General features: G+C 50.4%; 1 protein-coding gene across 2 annotated transcripts in view; it reads right to left on the minus strand.

Annotated features, from left to right (window-relative positions):
- Positions 1-2,529: 2,529 nt before the first annotated feature.
- The window catches only part of C5H2orf42 (chromosome 5 C2orf42 homolog), a 57,954-nt gene continuing 35,942 nt past the window's right edge, over positions 2,530-24,541 (minus strand). Inside the window, exons 8-10 of one of the 2 annotated variants that reach the window (XM_038747164.1) lie at positions 16,471-16,571; positions 11,436-11,598; positions 2,530-2,949 (exon numbers count right to left, since the gene is read on the minus strand). In XM_038747164.1, coding sequence (XP_038603092.1) covers positions 2,753-2,949; positions 11,436-11,598; positions 16,471-16,571 — 461 coding nt within the window. In that variant the 3' untranslated portion in view covers positions 2,530-2,752. Of the gene's footprint in view, positions 3,006-11,435; positions 11,599-16,470; positions 16,572-24,541 lie in introns of both variants that reach the window. The other variant, XM_038747163.1, reaches the window with a different exon arrangement.

Here is a 24,541-nt window from a genome sequence, read left to right on the forward strand (position 1 = left end):
TTTCTCGTCCTTGTTAACCAGGGGGGGTCAACAAGATTTGGGGGTAGGAAAAGAGGCCACAACAGGACCGGTGATAATAACAATAATAATAATAATAATAATGGCATTTGTTAAGCGCTTACTATGTGCACAGCACTGTTCTAAGCGCTGGGGGGGATACAAGGTGATCAAGTTGCCCCACGGGGGGCTCACAATCAATCCCCATTTTACAGATGAGGTAACTGAGGCTCAGAGAAGTTAAATGACTTGCCCAAGGTCACACAGCCGTCATGTGGTGGAGTCAGGATTCGAACCCATGACCTCTGACTCCAAAGCCCGGGCTCTTTTCACTGAGCCACGCTGCTTCTTCAATAATAATGGCATTTGTTAAGCGCTTACTATGTGCAAAGCACTGTTCTAAGCACTGGGGAGGATACAAGGTGATCAGGTTGCCCCACTTGGGGCTCACAGTCTTCATCCCCATTTTCCAGATGAGGTCACTGAGGCCCAGAGAAGTTAAGTGACTCGCCCAAAGTCACACAGCTGGCAATTGGCGGAGGCAGGATTTGAACCCATGACCTCTGACTCCAAAGCCCGAGCTCCTTCCAATGAGCCACGCTGCTTATAACGATCATAATACTAATGGTCCTTGAAAAGCACTTTCTATGTTTCAAAAATAATGATGATGGCATGTATTGAGCGCTCACTACGTGCAAAGCACCGTTCTAAGCGCTGGGGAGGTTACAAGGTGATCAGGATGTCCCCCCGGGGGGCTCACAGTCTTCATCCCCATTTTCCAGATGAGGGGACTGAGGCCCAGAAAAGTGGAGTGACTCGCCCAAAGTCACACAGCTGACAAGTGGCGGGGCCGGGATTCGAACCCATGCCCTCTGCCTCCAAAGCCCGGGCTCTTTCCACTGAGCCACGCCACTTCTCGTTCAAGCGCTGTCCTAAGCACTGAGGTAGAAGCAACTTAATTGGGTTGGCTACAGTCCTCATAATAAATATGTATATATGGTTGTACTCTATTCTATTTATTTTATTTTGTTAGTATGTTTGGTTTTGTTCTCTGTCTCCCCCTTTTAGACTGTGAACCCACTGTTGGGTAGGGACCGTCTCTATATGTTGCCAACTTGTACTTCCCAAGCGCTTAGTACAGTGCTCTGCACACAGGAAGCGCTCAATAAATATGATTAAATGATTGATTGATTGATCCCACAAGGGGCTCCCAGTCTTCAGCCCCTTTGACAGATGAGGAAATTGGGGTCAAGAGAAGTGAAGAGATTCGACCCAAGGTCCCACAGCAGACGAGTGGCGGAGCCGGGATAGTCATTCTTTCAATCGTATTTATTGAGCGCCTAGTGTGTGCAGAGCACTGTACTGAGCGCTTGGGAAGTCCAAATTGGCAACAGATGGAGACGGGCCCTACCCAACCGCGGGCTCACAGTCCAGAAATCTACCCCAGCGCTCAGGGGCGCAGCACGGCCTAGGGAATGGAGCCTGGGCCTGGGCATCGGAAGGTCCCGGGTTCTAATCCCGGCTCTGCTACTTGTCTGCTGTGTGACCTTGGGCAAGTCACTTCACATCTCTGGGCCTCAGCTACCTCATCTGGAAAAGGGGGATTGAGACCGTGAGCCCCACGTGGGACCCAGGGACTGCGCCCGACCCGATCAGCTCGCATCTCCCCCGGCGCTCGGAACGGTGCTTGATACATAGTAAGCGCTTAACAAATCCATTTTTGTCTTCGTTCATTCGTTCGTTCAATAGCATTCACCGAGCGCTGACGGGAGAAGCAGCACGGCTCGGTGAAAAGAGAACGGGCTCTGGAGCCAGAGGCCGTGGGTTCAAATCCCGGCTCCGCCAACCGTCGGCTGTGTGACTTTATTTATTTTACTTGTACATACCTATTCTATTTATTTTATTTTGTTAGCATGTTTGGTTTTGTTCTCTGTCTCCCCCTTTTAGACTGTGAGCCCACTGTTGGGTAGGGACTGTCTCTATATGTTGCCAATTTGTACTTCCCAAGCGCTTAGTCCAGTGCTCTGCACATAGTAAGCGCTCAATAAATACGATTGATGATGATGATGATGATGATGATGACTTTGGGCCAGTCGTTTCACTTCTCTGGGCCTCGGTTCCCTCATCTGTCAAATGGGGATGGAGACTGGGAGCCCCCCACCGTGGGACCACCTGATCACCTTGTGACCTCCCCAGCGCTCAGAACGGTGCTTTGCGCATAGCGAGCGCTTAACCAATGCCATCATCGTTATTACTATGATTATTACCGCGTGTAGAGACAAATGCCATCATCGTTATTACTATCAATCAATCAATCATATTTATTGAGCGCTTACTATGTGCAGAGCACTGTACTAAGCGCTTGGGAAGTACAAAGTGGCAACATATAGAGACAGTCCCTACCCAACATTGGGCTGATTATCACCACGTGCAGAGCACCGCACGAAGCGCTTGGAAAGTACACTTCCGTAACATCTAGAGACAATCCCCGCCCAACAACGGGTTCAACAAATACCACAATTACTGCCGTAATTCTGCTCATCGTTGTTGTTGTTTTTAATAAGCGGTCACCAGTCCCCCACCGAAGGGAAACCGGAGACGGGGGCGATGGGCTTCGCTTAATCGTGACCGAAGAACGGAATTGGGAATCCGCCGCTTCGGGATGCACCCGGCTTCTCCCAAACCCCCCCGGGACCCCCGGAGCGGGAGGGGAGGTGGACGTCGTCCTGCGCGGCCTCCATTCGTCCGAGCGGGCTCAGGGCAAGGCGACGGCGGTCAGAGGGGTCAGCTCCAGGGCCTGGTCCGGCGGCGGGCGCGGGGCCGGGGGGCCGTTGCGGTGGTGGCCGTACTCGAACTGGATCCGCAGTTCGCCCATCTTGGACCGGGGCAGGATGCCGGGGGTCCACTCGATAGTGAACGGCGTCGGCTCCTTCTGGTCCGGGGACGTGTGGCCTTCGGGGCCGGAGGGGGACACGAGGGGAAGACCGCAGACCCTAGGCTGGAAGCTCCTTGGGGGCGGGAGATGGAGCCTACAGACCCTAGCGGGGTGGGCTGATTCCGTTCTCTAAATCCAGTCAATCGGATTCATTGAGCGCTTGGCACTGGACTAAGCGCTTGGGAAGTCCAAGTCGGCAACATCTAGGGACGGTCCCTACCCGACGGCGGGCCCACGGCCCTCGGTGGCAAGAAGCCGGGCTCGGGACCGTGAGCCCGTCGTCGGGTGGGGACCGTCTCTAGACGCGGCCGACTTGGACTTCCCCGGAATAATCATAACGACGATGGTACTTGTTAAGCGCTTACTGTGTGCGAAGCACTGTTCGAAGCACTGGGGGTGATCAGGTTGTCCCCCATGGGGCTCCCAGTCTTCATCTTTATTACTCCATTGATTTATTTATTTATTTTACTCGTATATATCTGTTCTATTTCTTTTCTTTTGTTAATCAATCAATCAATCGTACTTATTGAGCGCTTACTGTGTGCAGAGCACTGGACTAAGCGCTTGGGAAGTACAAGTTGGGAACATATAGAGACGGTCCCTACCCAACTGCGGGCTCACAGTCTAGAAGGGGGAGACAGAGAACAAGACCAAACATATTAACAAAATAAAATAAATAGAATAGATATGCACAAGTAAAATAAATAAATAAATAAATAAATAGAGTAACAAATATGTACAAATATATATATATCTATATCTATATATATATTATATACAGGTTACTATAATGTGTTAATATACGTTTGGTTTGGTTCTCCATCTCCCCCTTCTAGACGGTGAGCCCGCCGTCGTCGGGTAGGGACCGTCTCTAGATGTTGCCGACTTGGACTTCCCAAGCGCTCAGTACGGTGCTCGGCACACGGTAGGCGCTCAATAAATACGACTGATCGATTGATTGATTCATCCCCATTTTACAGACGAGGCAACTGAGGCCCAGAGAAGTGAAGCGGCTTGCCCAAGGTCGCCCGGCCGACAGGCGGCAGAGCCGGGATTGGAACCCATGACCTCTGACCCCCAAGCCGGCGCCCTCCCCGCTGAGCCACGCCACTTCTCTAGCGCTTAGTCCGGTGCTCCGCACGCGGTAAGCGCTCAGTAAATACAACTGAGCGAACGAAAGGTGGTGGGTTTCGATCCGGGCTCCGCCGCCTGCCGGCTGTGTGACTTGGGGCAGGTCACTTTACTTCTCTGGGCCTCGGTGACCTCATCTGGACAACGGGGCTTCATCATCATCAATCGTATTTATTGAGCGCTTACTGTGTGCAGACCACTGTACTAAGCGCTTGGGAAGTACAAGTTGGCTTCAGATTGTGAGCCCCATGTGGGACAACCAGATAACGGGGGATCTCCCTCAGCGCTCAGCCCATAGTAAGTGTTTGACAGATATCATCATCATCATCATCATTATTATTATTATTATTATTCTATTCACGTCTGTCTCCCCCTCCGTGCTGTCAGCCCGTTGTGGGCAGGGCTCAGGTTTCTTATACTGTTCTTCTATCAATCAATCAATCGTATTTATTGAGCGCTTACTGTGTGCAGGGCACTGTGCTAAGCGCTTGGGAAGTACAAGTTGGCAACATATAGAGACGGTCCCTACCCAACAGTGAGCAGCGCTTAGTCCAGTGCTCTGCACACAGTAAGTGCTCGATAAATAAGAATTACCAACTGACTAACTCTAAGGGGTTGGGTTATTTCATTCAACCGTATTTATCATCATTATTATTAACAATAAGAATGATAATGGTATTAAGTGCTTACTATGGGCCAAGCACTGTTCTAAGTCCTGGGGTAATAATAATAATAATAATAATAATAATAATAATAATAATAATAATGCTGGTATTTGTGAAGCGCTTACTGCATAATAATAATAATAATAATAATAATAATAATGGCATTTATTCAGCGCTTACTATGTGCAAAGCACCGTTCTAACTGCTGGGGAGGTTACAAGGTGATCAGGTTGCCCCACAGGGGGGCTCACAGTCTTAATCCCCATTTACCAGATGAGGTCATTGAGGCACAGAGAAGTGAAGTGACTTACTCAAAGTCACACAGCTGACACGAGGCGGAGCCGGGATTTGAACCCATGACCTCCGACTCCAAAACCCGGGCTCTTTCCCCTGAGCCGTGCTGCTTCTCACACCATATGCCAAGCACTGTTCTAAGTGCTGGGGTAATAATAATAATAATAATAACAATAACAATAATAATAATAATAATAATAATAATGTTGGCATTTGGATTCAAATCCTGGCTCCGCCACTTGTCAGCTGGGTGACTTTGGGCTAGTCACTTAACTTCTCTGGGCCTCAGTTGCCTCATCTGTAAAGTGGGGATTAAGTCTGTAAGCCCCACGTGGGACAACTTGATTACCTTGTATCTACCCCAGCGCTTAGAACAGTGCTTTGCACATAGTAAGCGCTTAATAAATGCCATTATTATCATTATTATTCTTATTCTTCTTATTATTATTATTTGTGAAGCACTTACTGTGTGCCAAGCACTGTTCTAAGAGCTGGGGTACATACAAGGTGATCACAGGTGATCACAGGTGATCACAGGTGATCTCCGCTCTCTGGACCCCACCCATCTTTCGGAGCGCCTCACACCCCACCTCGCCGCCCTCTCCTCTCTACCCAGTCTTGATGATCAGATTACTGCTCTCAACTCTACCCTCTCTACTCAGCTAGACTCGCTCGCTCCCCTTTCCCTTCGCCGCTCTCGCACCACTAACCCACAGCCCTGGATCACTGCCACTGTCCGCCTCCTTCGCTCTTATGCTCGAGCTGCCGAACGCTGCTGGCGAAAGTCTAAACACCACGCCAACCTCATTCACTTCAAGTTTATCCTTTCCTGCCTTAACTCAGCCCTCTCTTCTGCCAGACAAAACTATTTCTCCTCCCTTATTGACACCCATGCCCATCACCCCCGCCAGCTCTTCCGTACATTCAACTCCCTTCTCAGGCCCCCGGTTCCTCCCCCTCCTCCTTCCCTCACCCCCAACGATCTGGCCTCCTACTTCATTAACAAAATTCAATCCATCAGGTCCGACCTCCCCAAAGTCTCTTCCCCCCTTTCTCCAACCCCCCGGCTCTCAACACTCTCTGCTACTCTCCCATCCTTCCCAGCGGTATCCTCAGTGGAACTCTCCTCCCTCCTCTCAAGTGCTACTCCGGCCACCTGTGCTTCTGACCCCATTCCCTCTCATCTTATGAAATCTCTCGCTCCATCCCTTCTCCCCTCCTTAACTTCCATCTTCAACCGCTCACTCTCCACTGGTTCCTTCCCCTCTGCCTTCAAACATGCCCATGTCTCTCCCATCCTAAAAAAACCCTCTCTTGACCCCACCTCACCTTCTAGTTATTGTCCCATATCCCTCCTACCATTCCTTTCCAAACTCCTTGAACGAGTTGTCTACACGCGCTGCTTCGAATTCCTCAACAACAACTGTCTCCTCGACCCCCTCCAGTCTGGCTTCCGTCCCCTTCATTCCACGGAAACTGCCCTCTCAAAGGTCACCAATGACCTCCTGCTTGCCAGATCCAACGGCTCCTACTCTGTCCTAATCCTCCTCGACCTCTCAGCTGCCTTTGACACTGTGGACCACCCCCTTCTCCTCAACACACTATCTGACCTTGGCTTCACAGACTCCGTCCTCTCCTGGTTCTCCTCTTATCTCTCCGGTCGTTCTTTCTCAGTCTCTTTTGCAGGCTCCTCCTCCCCCTCCCATCCTCTTACTGTGGGGGTTCCCCAGGGTTCAGTGCTTGGTCCCCTTCTGTTCTCAATCTACACTCAGTCCCTTGGTGACCTCATTCGCTCCCACGGCTTCAACTATCATCTCTACGCTGATGACACCCAGATCTCCATCTCTGGCCCTGCTCTCTCCCCCTCCCTCCAGGCTCGCATCTCCTCCTGCCTTCGGGACATCTCCATCTGGATGTCCGCCCGCCACCTAAAGCTCAACATGTCGAAGACCGAGCTCCTTGTCTTCCCTCCCAAACCTTGTCCTCTCCCTGACTTTCCCATCTCTGTTGACGGCACTACCATCCTTCCCGTCTCACAAGCCCGCAACCTTGGTGTCATCCTCGACTCCGCTCTCTCATTCACCCCTCACATCCAAGCCGTCACCAAAACCTGCCGGTCTCAGCTCCGCAACATTGCCAAGATCCGCCCTTTCCTCTCCATCCAAACCGCTACCGTGCTCATTCAAGCTCTCATCCTATCCCGTCTGGACTACTGCACCAGCCTTCTCTCTGATCTCCCATCCTCGTGTCTCTCTCCACTTCAATCCATACTTCATGCTGCTGCCCGGATTATCTTTGTCCAGAAACGCTCTGGGCATATTACTCCCCTCCTCAAAAACCTCCAATGGCTACCAATCAATCTGCACATCAGGCAGAAACTCCTCACCCTGGGCTTCAAGGCTGTCCATCCCCTGGCCCCCTCCTACCTCACCTCCCTTCTCTCCTTCTACTGCCCAGCCCGCACACTCCCCTCCTCCACCGCTAATCTCCTCACCGTACCTCGCTCTCGCCCGTCCCACCATCGACCCCCGGCCCACGTCATCCCCCGGGCCCGGAATGCCCCCAATCCCTCTGCCCATCCGCCGCGCTAGCTCTCTTCCTCCCTTCAAGGCCCTGCTGAGAGCTCACCTCCTCCAGGAGGCCTTCCCAGACTGAGCCCCTTCCTTCCTCTCCCCCTCGTCCCCCTCTCCATCCCACCATCTTACCTCCTTCCCTTCCCCACAGCACCTGTATATATGGATATATGGTTGTACATATTTATTACTCTATTTATTTATTTATTTATTTTACTTGTACATTTCTATCCTATTTATTTTATTTTGTTGGTATGTTTGGTTCTGTTCTCTGTCTCCCCCTTTTAGACCGTGAGCCCACTGTTGGGTAGGGACTGTCTCTATGTGTTGCCAATCTGTACTTCCCAAGCGCTTAGTACAGTGCTCTGCACATAGTAAGCGCTCAATAAATACGATTGATTGATTGATTGATTGATCAGGTGGTCCCACATGGGGCTCACAGTCTTCATCCCCATTTTCCAGAGGAGGGAACTGAGGCACAGAGAAAAGTGAAGTGACTTGCCCAAAGTCATTCAGCTGGTAAGTGCTTGGGAAAGTACAATGTAACAATAAGCAGTGACATTCCCTGCCCACAACGAGTTTGCAGTTAATAGCTGTCTCCCCCTCCAGACTGGAAGCTTGTCGTGGGCAGGGAATGTGCCTGTTATACTGTTCTACTGGCCTCTCCTGAGCGCACGGTACGGTGCTCGGCACACAGGAAGCGCTCAATAAATACGACTGACCTACTGGCTGACCCTAAGAGGTGGGATTATTTATTTCGATTCACGTCTGCCTCCCCCTCCGGACCGTAAGCTTGTCGTGGGCAGGAGCCCGGGCTTCGGAGTCAGAGGTCGTGGGTTCTAATCCCAGCTCTGCTGCCTGTCTGCTGCGTGACCTTGGGCAAGTCACTTCACTTCTCTGAGCCTCAGTTCCCTCATCCGGAAAATGGGGGTGAAGACTGGGAGCCCCAAGTGGGACAACCTGCTCACCTTGTATCTACCCCAGCACTCAGAACAGAGCCTAAGCACCCAACAAATACTGTCATTATTATTATTATTATTATTAATGTGTCCGTTACCTTGTTCTACTGTCCTCTCCCAAGCGCTTAGTCCAGTGCTCTGCACACAGTAAGCGCTCAATAAATACGACTGACTGACTGACAAGTCTAGGGGGGTGGATTATTTATTTCTATTCACGTCTGTCTCCCCCTCTAGATGGTAAGCTCGTTATGGGCGGGGAATGTATCTGTTATATCGTCCTATTTTCCTCTCCCAAGTGCTCAGTCCAGCACTTGTGAGCCTGTTGCTGGGTAGGGACTGTCGCTCTATGTCGCCGACTCTATTTATTTATCATTACTCTATTTATTGATCAATCAATCAATCAATCGTATTTATTGAGCGCTTACTATGTGCAGAGCACTGTACTAAGCGCTTGGGAAGTACAAATTGGCATCACATAGAGACAGTCCCTACCCAACAGTGGGCTCACAGTCTAAAAGGGGGAGACAGAGAACAGAACCAAACATACCAACAAAATAAAATAAGTAGGATAGAATTTTCCTGTATTAAGGCAGGTTACAAACACAAAGATCTTGTTTCTGACCAATCCGTAAAATGACAAAGCAAATGAGTTGTAGACATTTTTTAAATGGCACTTATTAAGCGCTTACTATGTGCAAAGCTCATTTAAATGACTGGCTCAGTCTAGCTTCCAGTGAAATAATAGATCCAGTCATGGGACATTTCCAACTTCACACCAGCCTTGCAATAGTTTGTGGAAACTATTTTCCTTCTGCACTGGTTTTATTCTGCTTGCCCTTGGATGGGCTTGCTCTAGTCACACAATTTCTCATGCTCACCGTGTCATTAGTGAGAGCATATCTGTGGGTGTGAGTGTCATAGAAGGGAACCTCTTGCAAACAGATGAAATGTGTCTGATGTATTTACTATTCCTCTAATTATTTATTTATTTTATTTGTACACATTTATTCTATTTATTTTATTTCGTTAATATGTTTTGTTTTGTTGTCTGTCTCCCCCTTCTAGACTGTGAGCCCACTGTGCCATAAATGCTATTATTATTATTATTATTGTCATTATTATCATTATTCAAAGCAAGAGCCTTTTCTCTGGCTTCTTCTAGACTGTGAGCCCGCTGCACCATAAATGCCATTATTATTATTGTCATTATTATCATTATTCAAAGCAAGAGCCTTTTCTCTGGCTTCTTCTAGACTATGAGCCCGCTGTTGGGTAGGGACCGTCTCTCTAGGTTGCCAACTTGGACTTCCCAAGCGCTTAGTACAGTGCTCTGCACACAGTAAGCGCTCAATAAATACGACTGAAAGAATTTAGCAGTGTGGCATAGTGGAAAGAGCCCGGGCTTGGGAGTCAGAGGTTTTAGGTTCTAATCCCGGCTCCGCCACTGATCATCTGTGTGACTTTGGGCAAGTCACTTCACTTCTTTGTGCCTCAGTGACCTCATCTGTAAAATGGGGATGAAGACTGTGAGCCCCCCATGGGACAACCTGATCACCTCTTCACCTCCCCAGTGCTTAGAACAGTGCTTTACACATAGTAAGCACTTAATAAATGCTATCATTATTATTTAGCAGTGCTGCAAAGTGGAACGAGCCCGGGCTTGGGAGTCAGAGGTCGTAGGTTCTAATCCCGGCTCCGCCACCGATCAGCTGTGTGACTTTGGGCAAGTCACTTGACTTCTCTGTGCCTCAGTTACCTCCTCTGTAAAATGGGGATTAAGACTGTAAACCCCACGTGGGACAACCTGATCACCTTGTAACCTCCCCAGCGCTTAGAACAGTGCTTTGCACATAGTAAGCGCTTAACAAATACCATCGTTATTATTATTATTCTCTGTGCCTCAGTGACCTCATCTGTACACTGGGGATGAAGACTGGGAGCCCCCCGTGGGACAACCTGATCACCTCTTAACCTCCCCAGTGCTTAGAACAGTGCTTTGCACATAGTAAGCGCTTAATAAATGCTATCATTATTATTTAGCAGCGTGGCAAAGTGGAAAGAGCCCGGGCTTGGGAGTCAGAGGTCGTGGGTTCTAATCCCGGCTCCGCCACTGATCAGCTGTGTGACTTTGGGCAAGTCACTTCACTTCTCTGTGCCTCAGTGACCTCATCTGTACAATGCGGATGAAGACTGTGAGCCCCACGTGGGACAACCTGATTACCTTGTATCTACCGTAGTGCTTAAAACAGTGCTTGGCACATAGTAAGCGCTTAATAAATGCCATCATTATCATTATTATTATTTGTTCTGACAACTTTGACACCTGTCTACATGTTTTGTTTTTGTTGTCCATCTCCCCCTTCTAGACTGTGAACCCGTTGTTGGGTAGGGACCGTCTTTATATGTTGCCGACTTGTACTTCCCAAGGGCTTAGTCCAGTGCTCTGCACGCAGTAAGTGCTCAATAAATATGACTGAATGAATGAATTTAGCGCTCAGTCGATACCATGGATCAATCGATGGTCCCCGTGGAGGTGGTGCCCAGGGCCGGTGGGGTCCAATAATAATAATAATGATGGCATTTATTAAGCGCTTACTCTGCGCAAAGCACTGTTCTAAGCGCTGGGGACGTTTCAAGGTGATGAGGTTGTCCCACGGGGGTGGGGCTCACAGTCTTCATCCTCATTTTCCAGATGAGGGAACTGAGGCCCAGAGAAGTGAAGTGACTGGCCCAAAGTCACACGGCTGACAAGTGGCGGAGCCGGGATTTGAACCCACGACCTCGGACTCCGAAGCCCGGGGACCCCGACGTTCGGCCGCCTCTCCCTTCGCCACCCCCTGGCCCTCCCGCCGCCGGGGCCCAGCGGGCGGCCGGTGCTCACCGACTTTGAGGAAAGTCTTCATCTGCAGCGGGCGCAAGGTGGGCTGCCTCTCCTGGTGCCCGTAGGCGTCCACCACGCTCTCCACCTCCACCTTGGGGCAGCGGAACAGCTCGTACGACCCGTCCTGGTTCTGGATGAAGCTTCGGGTGATCTCCAGGGGCATCTGCGCGGGCCAAAAAGGGGCACAGAGAGGCGGGGGCGGAGGGAGGAGCGGGGCCTGGACCCCTCCGGGGTTCCCTCCCGCCCGGCAATCCCGGACCATCGCCGTCCCTCTCCCGGTCGCGGCGCTCCCAGACTGAGCCTCCTCCTTCCTCTCCATCCCCCCATCTTACCTCCTTCCCTTCCCCACAGCACCTGTATATACGTTTGTACGGATTTATTGCTCTATTTATTTTACTTGAACATATCTATTCTACTTATTTTATTTTGTTAAGATGCTTGGTTTTGTTCCCTGTCTCCCCCTTCTAGCCTGTGAGCCCGCTGTTGGATAGGGACCGTCTCTAGATGTTGCCAACTTGGACTTCCCAAGCGCTTAGTACAGTGCTCTGCACACAGTAAGCGCTCAGTAAATACAATTGATTGATTGATTGATTGATTGATTGACCTCCCGGGCCCTGAATTCTGCCCCGGCCGACGGGACGGACGACCCCGGGGGACGAGGAGGAGGGAGAAGAGGGAGCCTCTTTCTAGACTGTGAGCCTGCTGTTGTTGGGTAGGGACCGTCTCTATATGGTGCTCACTTGTACTTCCCAAGCGCTTAGTACAGTGCTCTGCACACAGTAAGCGCTCAATAAATACGATTGATTGATTGACCTCCCGGGCCCCGACTTCTGCCCCGGCCGACGGGACGGACGACCCCGGAGGACGAGGAGGAGGGAGAAGAGGGAGCCTCTTTCTAGACTGTGAGCCCGCTGTTGATGGGTAGGGACCGTCTCTATATGGTGCTCACTTGTACTTCCCAAGCGCTTAGTACAGTGCTCTGCACACAGTAAGCGCTCAATAAATACGATTGATTGATTGACCTTCCGGGCCCCGACTTCAGCCCCGGCCGACGGGACGGACGACCCCAGAGGACGAGGAGGTGGGAGAAGAGGAAGCCTCTTTCTAGACTGTGAGCCCGCTGTTGTTGGGTAGGGACCGTCTCTATATGGTGCCCACTTGCACTTCCCAAGCGCTTAGTCCAGTGCTCTGCACACAGTGAGCGCTCAATAAATATGATTGATTGATTGATTGACCTCCCGGGCCCCGACTTCTGCCCCGGCCGAAAGAACGGACGACCCGGAGGACGAGGAGGAGGGAGAAGAGGAAGCCTCTTTCTGGACTGTGAGCCCGCTGTTGTTGGGTAGGGACCGTCTCTATATGGTGCCCACTTGTACTTCCCAAGCGCTTAGTACAGTGCTCTGCACACAGTAAGTGCTCAGTAAATACGATTGATTGATTGATTGATTGACCTCCTGGGCCCCGACTTCTGCCCCCGGCTGACGGGACGGACGACCCCGGAGGACAGGGAGGAGGGAGAAGAGGAAGCCTCTTTCTAGACTGTGAGCCCACTGTTGTTGGGTAGGGACCGTTTCTATAGGTTGCCCACTTGCACTTCCCAAGCGCTTAGTACAGTGCTCTGCACACAGTAAGCGCTCAATAAATACGATTGAATGAATGAATGAAGCCGGCAGAGGGGCCGGGAGGCCCTGACCTGACCCTCGCCCCTCCGGGGGTGTTACCGGGCGGCCCGACGGGATGGACGGCCCCGGAGGATGAGGAGGAAGAGGAGGAGGGAGAAGAGGAAGGCGATGGAGGGGCCCGGAGGCCCTGACCTGACCCTCGCCCCTTCGTCCTCCACATCCTTTTCTCCCACTCCCTCACTTGCTCCCTTTAATAATACGAACAGTGGGCTCACAGTCTAGAAGACTGTTCTTGTTCAGCTTGTTCAGCGCTTACTGTGTGCCAAATACTGTTCTAAACAGTGGGGTAATAATAATAATAATAATAATGATGATGATGGTATTTGTTAAGCGCTTACTATGTGCCAAGCACTGTTCTAAGCTCTGGGATAGATCATCATCATCATCATCATCAATCGCATTTATTGAGCGCTTACTATGTGCAGAGCACTGTACTAAGCGCTTGGGAAGTACAAATTGGCAACATATAGAGACAGTCCCTACCCAACAGTGGGCTCACAGACCTTATATGTTGCCAACTTGTACTTCCCAAGCGCTTAGTACAGTGCTCTGCACACAGTAAGCGCTCAATACAATTGAATGAATAAATGACTACAACTTAATCAGTTGGACACAGTCCCTGCCGCACATAATAATAATAATAATAATGATGGCATTTATTAAGCGTTTATTATGTGCAAAGCACCGTTCTAAGCACTGGGGTGGTTACAAGGTGATCAGGTTGTCCCACCGGGGGGCTCACAGTCTTCATCCCCATTTTCCAGATGAGGTAACTGAGGCCCAGAGAAGTGACTTGCCCAAAGTCACACAGCTGGCAGTTGGAGGAGCTGGGATTTGAACCCATGACCTCTGACTCCAAAGCCCGGGCTCTTTCCACTGAGCAACGCTGCTTCTAAATACAACTTAATCAACTGGACACAGTCCCTGTCCCACATGGGGCTCACAGTTTCCACCCCCATTTTCCAGATGAGGTACCTGAGGCCCAGAGAAGTGAAGTGACTCGTCCAAGGTCACCCAGCAGGCAAGCGGTGGAGCTGGGATGAGAACCTGCGACCTTCTCACTCCCAGGCCCGGGCTCTAACCACTACACCATGCTGCTTCTCGTGTCAGAGCAGCAGCGTGGCTCAATGGAAAGAGCCCGGGCTTGGGAGTCCGAGGTTGTGGGTTCTAATCCCGGCTCCGCCACTTATCAGCTGTGTGACTTTAGGCAAGTCACTTCACTTCTCTGGGCCTCAGTTACCTCATCTGTAATAATAACAATTCTGGCGTTTGTTAAGTGCTTACTATGTGCTGGGCACTGTGCTAAGTGCTGGGGTGGATACAAGTACATATGAACAAGTACATATGTTGCCAATTTGTACTTCCCAAGTGCCTAGTACAGTGTTCTGCACACAGTAAGCGCTCAATAAATGTGATTGATGATGATGATGATACAAGCAAATTGGGTTGGACACAGTCCCTGTCCCCTATGGGGCTCACGGTCTCAATTCCCATATTACAGAGGCCCAGAGAAGTAAAATGACTTGCTCAAGGTCACACAGCAGACACGAGGCGGAGGCAGGATTGGAACCCACATCCTCTGTAAAATGGGGATGAAGACTGTGAGCCCCACGTGGGACAACCTGATCACCTTGTATCTCCCCCATCCATTCAATCGTATTTACTGAGCGCTTACTGTGTGCAGAGCACTGCACTAAGCGCTTAAACACTCTTCTAAGTGCTGGGGAGGATCCAGAGTGATCAGGTTGTCCCACGTAGGGCTCACAGTCTTAATCTCCATTTTACAGATGAGGTCACTGAGGCACAGAGAAGTTGAGTGACTTGCCCGAAGTCACACAGCTGACAACTCCCGGCTCCGCCAATTGTCAGCTGTATGACTTTGGGCAAATCACTTGACATCTCTATGCCTCAGTTCCCTCATCTGGAAAATGGGGATGAAGACTGTGAGCCCCCCGGGGGACAACCTGATCACCTTGTAACCTCCCCAGTGCTTAGAACAGTGCTTTGCACATAGTAAGCGCTTAATGAATACCATCATTATTATTAAGTGGTGGAGTGTGGATTTGAACCTACGACCTCTGACTCCCAAGCCTGGACTCTTCCCATTGGGCCACACTGCTTGTCTCAGCACTCAGAACAGTGCTTGGCACATAGTAAGCGCTTAACAAATACCATCATTATTATTATTATTATTATTATTATTATTATTATTATTATTATTATTATTATTATTATTACCCCACTGTTTAGAACAGTGCTTGGCACACAGTCAGCGCTGAACAAGCTGAACAAGAACAGTCTTCTAGACTGTGAGCCCACTGTTGGGTAGGAACCATCTCTATATGTTGCCAACTTGGACTTCCCAAGCACTTAGTCCAGTGCTCTGCACACAGTAAGCGCTCAATAAATACGATTGAATGAATGAACAAGTACCAAAATTATATTAACTTCTCTGTGCCTCAGTGACCTCATCTGTAAAATGGGGATTAAGACTGTGAGCCCCACGGGGGACAACCTGATCACCTTGCATCCCCCCAGTGCTTAGAACAGTGCTTTGCACATAGTAAGTGCTTAACAAATGCCATCATTAACTAGAGAAGCAGTGTGGCTCAGTGGAAAGAGCCCGGGCTTTGGAGTCAGAAGTCACGGGTCCAAATTCCGGCTCCGCCACCTGTCAGCTGTGTGACTTTGGGCAAGTCACTTCACTTCTCTGAGCCTCAGTTACCTCATCTGTAAAATGGGGATTCAATCAATCAATCAATAGCATTTATTGAGCACTTACTGTGTGCAGAGCACTGTACTAAGCGCTTGGAAAGTACAAGTTCAGTTGTCTCCCCCTGTTAGACTGTGAGCCCACTGTTGGGTAGGGACTGTCTCTAAATGTTGCCAATTTGTACTTCCCAAGCGCTCAGTACAGTGCTCTGCACACAGTAAGCGCTCAATAAATATGATTGATGATGATTGATGGTGATGAAGTTCAGACTGTGAGCCCCACGTGGGACAACCGGATCATCTTGTAACCTTACCAGCGCTTAGAACAGTGCTCTGCACATAGTAAGCGCTTAATAAATGCCATCATTATTATTATTATTATTATTAGGGAGCCGACGTTCTCGACTCCAGCTAGGGAGGCGCCATCTGACCCCGGCCGCCCGGACTGGACTTGAACCCAGAACCCCCTCCTCCGTCCCCTGGGGTGAGGACCGCCACCCGCCCTCACAGTCCACAGTGGCCGGGCTCATCATCATCATCATCATCATCAATCGTATTTATTGAGCGCTTACTGTGTGCAGAGCACTGTACTAAGCGCTTGGGAAGTACTCCCTCCCAGAGACAGACGAAGGTGTCCTTACCTCAGGGGTGTCCAATATTTGCTTCACCTGCAGGATGCTTGTGATGTGCCAGGTGTATTTGGAGAAAGTACCCAGGGGCAGGGCATCTTTCCGGACGAAATCTGGAGGGGGAGAGAGGGGGCCGCGCTCGGCCCAGACGGTGTGGAGTTCATTCATTCACTAAGCGCTTAGTACAGTGCTCCGCACACAGTGAGCGCTCAGTTAATACAATCGAAGGAATTCATTGAGCGCTTACTGTGGGCAGAGCACTGGCGCTTGGAAAGCACAATTCAGCAACCAATAGAGACAATCCCTGCCCACAGTGGGCTCCCAGTCTAGAAGGGGGGACACGGGCATCAAAACAAGTAAACAGGCATTAATAGCATCAATATACATAAATAGAATTAGAGACAGAATGGTGGCATTTGTTAATAATAATGATGATAATAATGATGGCATTTATTAAGCGTTTACTATGTGCAAAGCACCGTTCTAAGCGCTGGGGAAGCTACATGGAGATCAGGTTGTCCCACGGGGGGGCTCGTAGTGTTCATAAATAGATTTATTACTCTATTTCTTTTACTTGTACATATTTATTCTATTTATTTTATTCTGTTAATATGTTTGGTTTTGTTGTCTGTCTCCCCCCTTCTAGACTGTGAGCCCGCTGTTGGGTCGGGACCGTCTCGAGATGTTGCCGACTTGGACTTCCCGAGCACTTAGTCCAGTGCTCTGCCCACAGTAAGCGCTCAATAAATACGATTGAATGAATGATTGAATCCCCATTTTCCAGATGAGGTCACTGAGGCACAGAGAAGTTAAGTGACTTGTCCAAAGTCACACAGCTGATAATTAGCGAAGCCAGGATTTGAACCCATGACCTGTGACTCAATCAATCAATCAATCAATCAGATTTATTGAGCGCTTACTGTGTGCACAGCACTGTACTAAGGCTTGGGAAGTACAAGTTGGCAACATATAGAGACAGTCCCTACCCAACAGTGGGCTCACGGTCTAGAGGGGAAAGACAGAGAACAAAACCAAACATACTAACAAAATAAAATAAATAGAAAAGATATGTACAAGTAAAATAAATAAATTAATAGAGTAATAAATATGTACAAACATATATACATATATACAGGCGCTGTGGGGAAGGGAAGGAGGTAAGACAGGGAGGATGGAGAGGGGAAGGAGGGGGAGAGGAAGGAGGGGGCTCAGTCTGGGAAGGCCTCCTGGAGGAGGTGAGCTCTCAGTAGGGCCTTGAAGGGAGGAAGAGAGATAGTTTGGCGGATGTGCGGAAGGAGGGCATTCAGGGCCCGGGGGATGAGGCGGGATGGGGGTTGACGGAGGGACAGGTGAGAACGAGGCCTAACGGTGAGGAGATTAGCAGCGGAGGAGCGGAGGGTGCGGGCTGGGCTGGAGAAGGACAGAAGGGAGGGGAGGCAGGAGGGGGCCAGGGGAGGGATGGATGGATGGCCAGCCTGGAAGCCCAGGGGGAGGAGTTTCTGCCTGATGCGCAGATTGATCGGTAGCCACTGGAGATTTTTTGAGGAGGGGAGTAACACGCCCAGAGCGTTTCTGGACAAACACAATCCGGGCAGCAGCGTGAAGTATGGATTGAAGTGGGGAGAGACACGAGGATGGGAGATCAGAGAGAAGGCTGATGCAGTAGTCCAGACGGGATAGGATGGGAGCTTGGACGAGCAGGGGAGCGGTTTGGATGGAGAGGAAAGGGCGGATCTTGGCGATGTTGTGGAGGTGAGACCGTCAGATTTTGATGATGGATTGGATGTGTGGGGCAAATGAGGGAGCGGAGTCAAGGATTTCATCACGGCTGTGGGCTCGTGAGGCGGGAAGGATGGTAGTGCCGTCTACAGTGATGGGAATGTCATGGAGATGACAGGGTTTGGGAGGGAAGATAAGGAGCTCAGTCTTGGACATGTTGAGTTTTAGGTGGCAGGCAGACATCCAGATGGAGATGTCCTGAAGGCAGGAGGAGACACGAGCCTGGAGAGAGGGGGAGGGAGCAGGGCCAGAGATGGAGATCTAGGTGTCATCAGCGTAGAGATGATAGTTGAAGCCGCGGGAGCGAATGAGGTCACCATGGGAGTGCGTGTAGATCGAGAACAGAAGGGGACCAAGAACTGAACCTTGGGGAACCCCCACAGTAAGGGGAGGGGAGGGGGAGGAGGAGCCTGCAAAAGAGACTGAGAATGAACGACCGGAGAGATAAGAGGAGAACCAGGAGAGGACGGAGTCTGTGAAGCCAAGGTTGGATAGCGTGTTGAGGAGAAGCGGGTGGTCCACAGTGTCGAAGGCATCCGAGAGGTTGAGGAGGATTAGGATAGAGTAGGAGCCGTTGGATTTGGCAATCAATCAATCAATCAATCGTATTTATTGAGCGCTTACTATGTGCAGAGCACTGTACTAAGCGCTTGGGAAGTACAAATTGGCATCACATAGAGACAGTCCCTACCCTACAGTGGGCTCACAGTCTAAAAGGGGGAGACAGAGAACAGAACCAAACATACCAACAAAATAAAATAAGTAGGATAGAAATGTACAAGTAAAATAAATAAATAAATAAATAAATAGAGTAATAAATATGTACAACCATATATACATATATACAGGTGCTGTGGGGAAGGGAAGGAGGTAAGACGGGGGGATGGAGAGGGGGACGAGGGGGAGAGGAAGGAAGGGGCTCAGTCTGGGAAGGCCTCCTGGAGGAGGTGAGCTCTCAGCAGGGCCTTGAAGGGAGGAAGAGAGCTAGCTTGGCGGATGGGCAGAGGGAGGGCATTCCAGGCCCGGGGGATTACATGGGCCGGGGGTCGATGGCGGGACAGGTGAGAGCGAGGTACAGTGAGGAGATTAGCAGTGGAGGAGCGGAGGGTGCGGGCTGGGCAGTAGAAGGAGAGAAGGGAGGTGAGGTAGGAGGGGGCGAGGTGATGGACAGCCTTGAAGCCCAGGGTGAGGAGTTTCTGCTTGATGCGCAGATTGATCGGTAGCCATTGGAGGTTTTTGAGGAGGGGAGTAATATGTCCAGAGCGTTTCTGGACAAAGATAATCCGGGCAGCAGCATGAAGTATGGATTGAAGTGGAGAGAGACACGAGGATGGGAGATCAGAGAGAAGGCTAGAGCAGTAGTCCAGACGGGATAGGATGAGAGCTTGAATGAGCAGGGTAGCGGTTTGGATGGAGAGGAAAGGGCGGATCTTGGCAATGTTGCGGAGCTGAGACCGGCAGGTTTTGGTGACGGCTTGGATGTGAGGGGTGAATGAGAGAGCGGAGTCGAGGATGACACCAAGGTTGCGGGCTTGTGAGACGGGAAGGATGGTAGTGCCGTCAACAGAGATGGGAAAGTCAGGGAGAGGACAAGGTTTGGGAGGGAAGACAAGGAGCTCAGTCTTCGACATGTTGAGCTTTAGGTGGCGGGCGGACATCCAGATGGAGATGTCCTGAAGGCAGGAGGAGATGCGAGCCTGGAGGGAGGGGGAGAGAGCAGGGGCAGAGATGGAGATCTGGGTGTCATCAGCATAGAGATGATAGTTGAAGCCGTGGGAGCGAATGAGGTCACCAAGGGAGTGAGTGTAGATTGAGAACAGAAGGGGACCAAGCACTGAACCTTGGGGAACCCCCACAGTGAGAGGATGGGAGGGGGAGGAGGAGCCTGCAAAAGAGACTGAGAAAGAACGACCGGAGAGATAAGAGGAGAACCAGGAGAGGACGGAGTCTGTGAAGCCAAGGTCAGATAGCGTGTTGAGGAGAAGGGGGTGGTCCACAGTGTCAAAGGCAGCTGAGAGGTCGAGGAGGATTAGGACAGAGTATGAGCCGTTGGATTTGGCAAGCAGGAGGTCATTGGTGACCTTTGAGAGGGCAGTTTCCGTGGAATGAAGGGGACGGAAGCCAGACTGGAGGGGGTCGAGGAGAGAGTTGGTGCTGAGGAATTCTAGGCAGCGTGTGTAGACGACTCGTTCAAGGAGTTTGGAAAGGAATGGTAGGAGGGAGATGGGGCGATAACTAGAAGGTGAGGTGGGGTCAAGAGAGGGTTTTTTTAGGATGGGAGAGACATGGGCATGTTTGAAGGCAGAGGGGAAGTAACCAGTGGAGAGTGAGCGGTTGAAGATGGAAGTTAAGGAGGGGAGAAGGGATGGAGCGAGAGATTTCATGAAATGAGAGGGAATGGGGTCAGAAGCACAGGTGGCCGGAGTAGCACATGAGAGGAGGGAGGAGAGCTCCTCTGAGGATACTGCTGGGAAGGATGGGAGAGTAGTGGAGAGCGTTGAGAGCCGGGGGGTTGGAGAACGGGGGGGAGTGACTTTGGGGAGGTCGGACCTGATGGATTTACTTTTGTTAATGAAGTAGGAGGCCAGATCGTTGGGGGTGAGGGAAGGAGGAGGGGGAGGAACCGGGGGCCTGAGAAGGGAGTTGAGTGTACAGAAGAGCTGGCGGGGGTGATAGTCATGGGTGTCAATAAGGGAGGAGAAATAGTTTTGTCTGGCAGAGGAGAGGGCTGAGTTAAGGCAGGAAAGGATAAACTTGAAGTGAACGAGGTTGGCATGGTGTTTAGACTTTCACCAGCAGCATTCGGCAGCTCGAGCATAAGAGCGAAGGAGGCGGACAGTGGCAGTGATCCAGGGCTGTGGGTTAGTGGTGCGAGAGCGGCGAAGGGAAAGGGGAGCGAGGGAGTCTAGCTGAGTAGAGAGGGTAGCGTTGAGAGCAGTAATCTGATCGTCAAGACTGGGCAGAGAGGAGAGGGAGGCGAGGTGGGGTGTGAGGCGCTCAGAAAGATGGATGGGGTCAAGAGAGTGGAGATCTCTGTGAGGGAGTAATACAGATTTACAGAGGAAAGGAGTGTGAGTGAGGAGGCAGGTGAGAAGATTATGATCACAAAGCCCGGGCTCTTTCCACAGAGCCACGTTGCTTCTTTCTATGTGCTAAGCACTGTTCTAAGCACTGGGGGTGATACGAGGTAAACAGGTTGCCCCACATGGGGCTCACAGTCTTCATCCCCATTTTACAGATGGGGTAACTGAGGCCCAGAGAAAAATAATAATAATGATAGCATTTATTAAGCGCTTACTATGTGCAACGCACTGCTCTAAGCGCTGGGACAAGGTGATCAGGTTGTCCCACGGGGGGGGGGGCTCACAGTCTTCGTCCCCATTTTACAGATGGGGTAACTGAGGCCCAGAGACTAACAATAACAATGATAGCATTTATTAAGCGCTTACTATGTGCAACACACTGCTCTAAGCGCTGGGACAAGGGGATCAGGTTGTCCCACGGGGGGCTCACAGTCTTCATCCCCATTTTACAGATGGGGTAACCGAGGCCCAGAGAATAACAATAATAACGATAGCATTTATTAAGCGCTTACTATGTGCAATGCACTGCTCTAAGCGCTGGGACAAGGGGATCAGGTTGTCCCACGGGGGTGCTCACAGTCTTCATCCCCATTTTCCAGATGAGGTCACTGAGGCCCAGAGAAGTGAAGTGACTCGCCCAAAGTCACACAGCTGACAAACGGCGGAGCCGGGAATAAATAAATAAAATTATAAATATGTACATCTATACACAAGTGCTGTCGGGAGGGAGGGGGGCAGAGCCAAGGGAAAGGGTCGGGACGATGGGCAGGGGATGGGGAGCCAAGGAAAAGGAAGAGGAGTTCACCATGCCCGTCGGACCCCATCTCGGGCTCCCCACGATTAGGCCCTAAGGAGCTGCTATCCCAGGGAGAAGCAGCGTGGCTCAGTGGAAAGAGCCCGGGCTTTGGAGGCAGAGGTCATGGGTTCGAATCCCGGCCCCTCCAATTGCCAGCTGTGTGACTTTGGGCAAGTCACTTCACTTCTCTGGGCCTCAGTCACCTCATCTGAAAAATAGGGATTGAGACTGTGAGCCCCACGTGGGACAACTTAATATAATAATAATAATGATGGTATTTATTAAGCGCTTACGACGCGCAAAACACTGTTCTAAGTGCTGACTTGATCACTTTGTATCGCCCCAGCGTTTAGAACAGTGCTTTGCACATAGTAAGTGCCTAACAAATGCCATCATTATTCATTCAATCATATTTATTGAGCACTTACTGTGTGCAGAGCACTGTACTAAGCGCTTGGGGAGTCCAAGTTGGCAACATATAGGGACGGTCCCTACCCACCAGTGGGCTCACAGTCTAGAATAAGCGCTTAGTACAGTGCTTCGGCACACAGTAAGCGCCTCACAGTCTAGAATAAGCGCTTAGTACAGTGCTTCTGCACACAGTAAGCCCTCAATAAATGCCATTGAATGAATGAATGACAAGGACTTGATTTGCTTGTATCCACCCCAGTGCTTAGTACAGTGCCTGGCACATAAAAAACACTTAATAAATACCATCATCATCATTGAGGCGCTTGGGGCAGCATCTTGTCGGCAGGGAACGTGTCTACTGACTCTGCAGTATCGGACTGTCCCATCAATCATTGGTTTTGAGCGCTTACTATGTGCAGAGCACTCCCAAATGCCTAGTACAGTGCTCTCTCTGCACACAGGAAGCTTTACTATTCTATTTATTTTGTTAATGATGTGCATAGAGCTTTAATTCTATTTGTTTTGACGGTTTTGACCCCTGTCTACGTGTTTTGTTTTGTTGTCTGTCTCCCCCTTCTAGACTGCAAGCCCATTGTTGGGTAGGGACCATCTCTATATGTTGCCGACTTGTATTTCCCAAGCGCTTAGTACAATGCTCTGCACACAAGCGCTCAATAAATACGATTGAATGAATGAATGAATGACTAATGAGAGAGAGGTGGCATTTTCCATCCATCCCACTCCCTCTAGACTATCAGCTCCTTGTGGGAAAGGAACATGTCTGTTCATCGTTCTACTGTCCTCTCCCAAGCGCTTAGTGCAGTGCTCTGTACACGGTAAGCGCTCAATAAATACGACCGATTGATTGATTGATTAACCTCACTGTGGGCAAGGAACATGTCAACCAACTCTGATGGAGAAGCAGCGTGGCTCGGTGGAAGGAGCCAGAAGTCATCGGTTCAAATCCTGGCTCCGCCAATTGTCAGCTGTGTGACTTGGGGCAAGCCACTTCACTTCTCTGGGCCTCAGTTCCCTCATCTGGAAAATGGGGATTAGGACTTTGAGCCCCACGTGGGACAACCTGATCACCTTGTAAACTCCCCAACGCTTAGAACAGTGCTTTGCACATAGTAAGCGCTTAATAAACGCCATCGTTATTATTATTATTATTACCGCCCCCTCCCAAACGTTTACTCCAGTGCTCTGCACACTTGTTTTGTTCTGTTGTCTGTCTCCCCCTTCAATCAATCGATCGTATTTATTGAGCGCTTACTGTGTGCAGAGCACTGTACTAAGCGCTTGGGAAGTACAAGTTGGCAACATATAGAGACGGTCCCTACCCAACAGCGGGCTCACAGCCTAGACTGTGAGCCACTGTTGGGTAGGGACCGTCTCTGTCGCCCATTTGTACTTCCCAAGCGCTTAGTCCAGCGCTCTGCACACAGTAGGCGCTCAATAAAGACGACTGAACGAATGACTAAATACTATCGACTGACAGAGTCGCACAGGGAATTGGGCAGAGGGAAATGCCAGTCGGTTCTCGAGGGGACTGAAGCCCTTTCGGAGGTGAGACTCAAAAGAGCTGCAGAAGATCAATCATTCGATCGTACTTATTGAGCGCTTACTGTGTGCAGAGCACTGTACTAAGCGATTGGGAAGTCCACGTTGGCAACATATAGAGACGGTCCCTACCCAACAGTGGGCTCACAGTCTTAGCGTGTTTCTAAGCTCACCCTAGCCAAAAAGAAACGGGCCCTCATTTTTGGCTAATGGAAGAGACGTCTGGCCCGATTTGGGGCTCACGGCTCAATCGGCCAAAGGGGCGCCGGCCCCGGTCACCCCACGATTATTTCTGTCGTCTCACGTCAGGGCGCGGCGTTCCTTGGGGAAAGGAACAGTATACATATATACCTGTATATATGTATATATGTTTGTACATATTTATTACTCTATCTATTTATTTATTTTACTTGTACTTCCTTCCTCTCCCCCTCACCCCCCCTCTCCATCCCCC

Source organism: Tachyglossus aculeatus, chromosome 5 (genome assembly GCF_015852505.1).
Source record: "Tachyglossus aculeatus isolate mTacAcu1 chromosome 5, mTacAcu1.pri, whole genome shotgun sequence".
Lineage (NCBI taxonomy): Eukaryota > Metazoa > Chordata > Mammalia > Monotremata > Tachyglossidae > Tachyglossus > Tachyglossus aculeatus.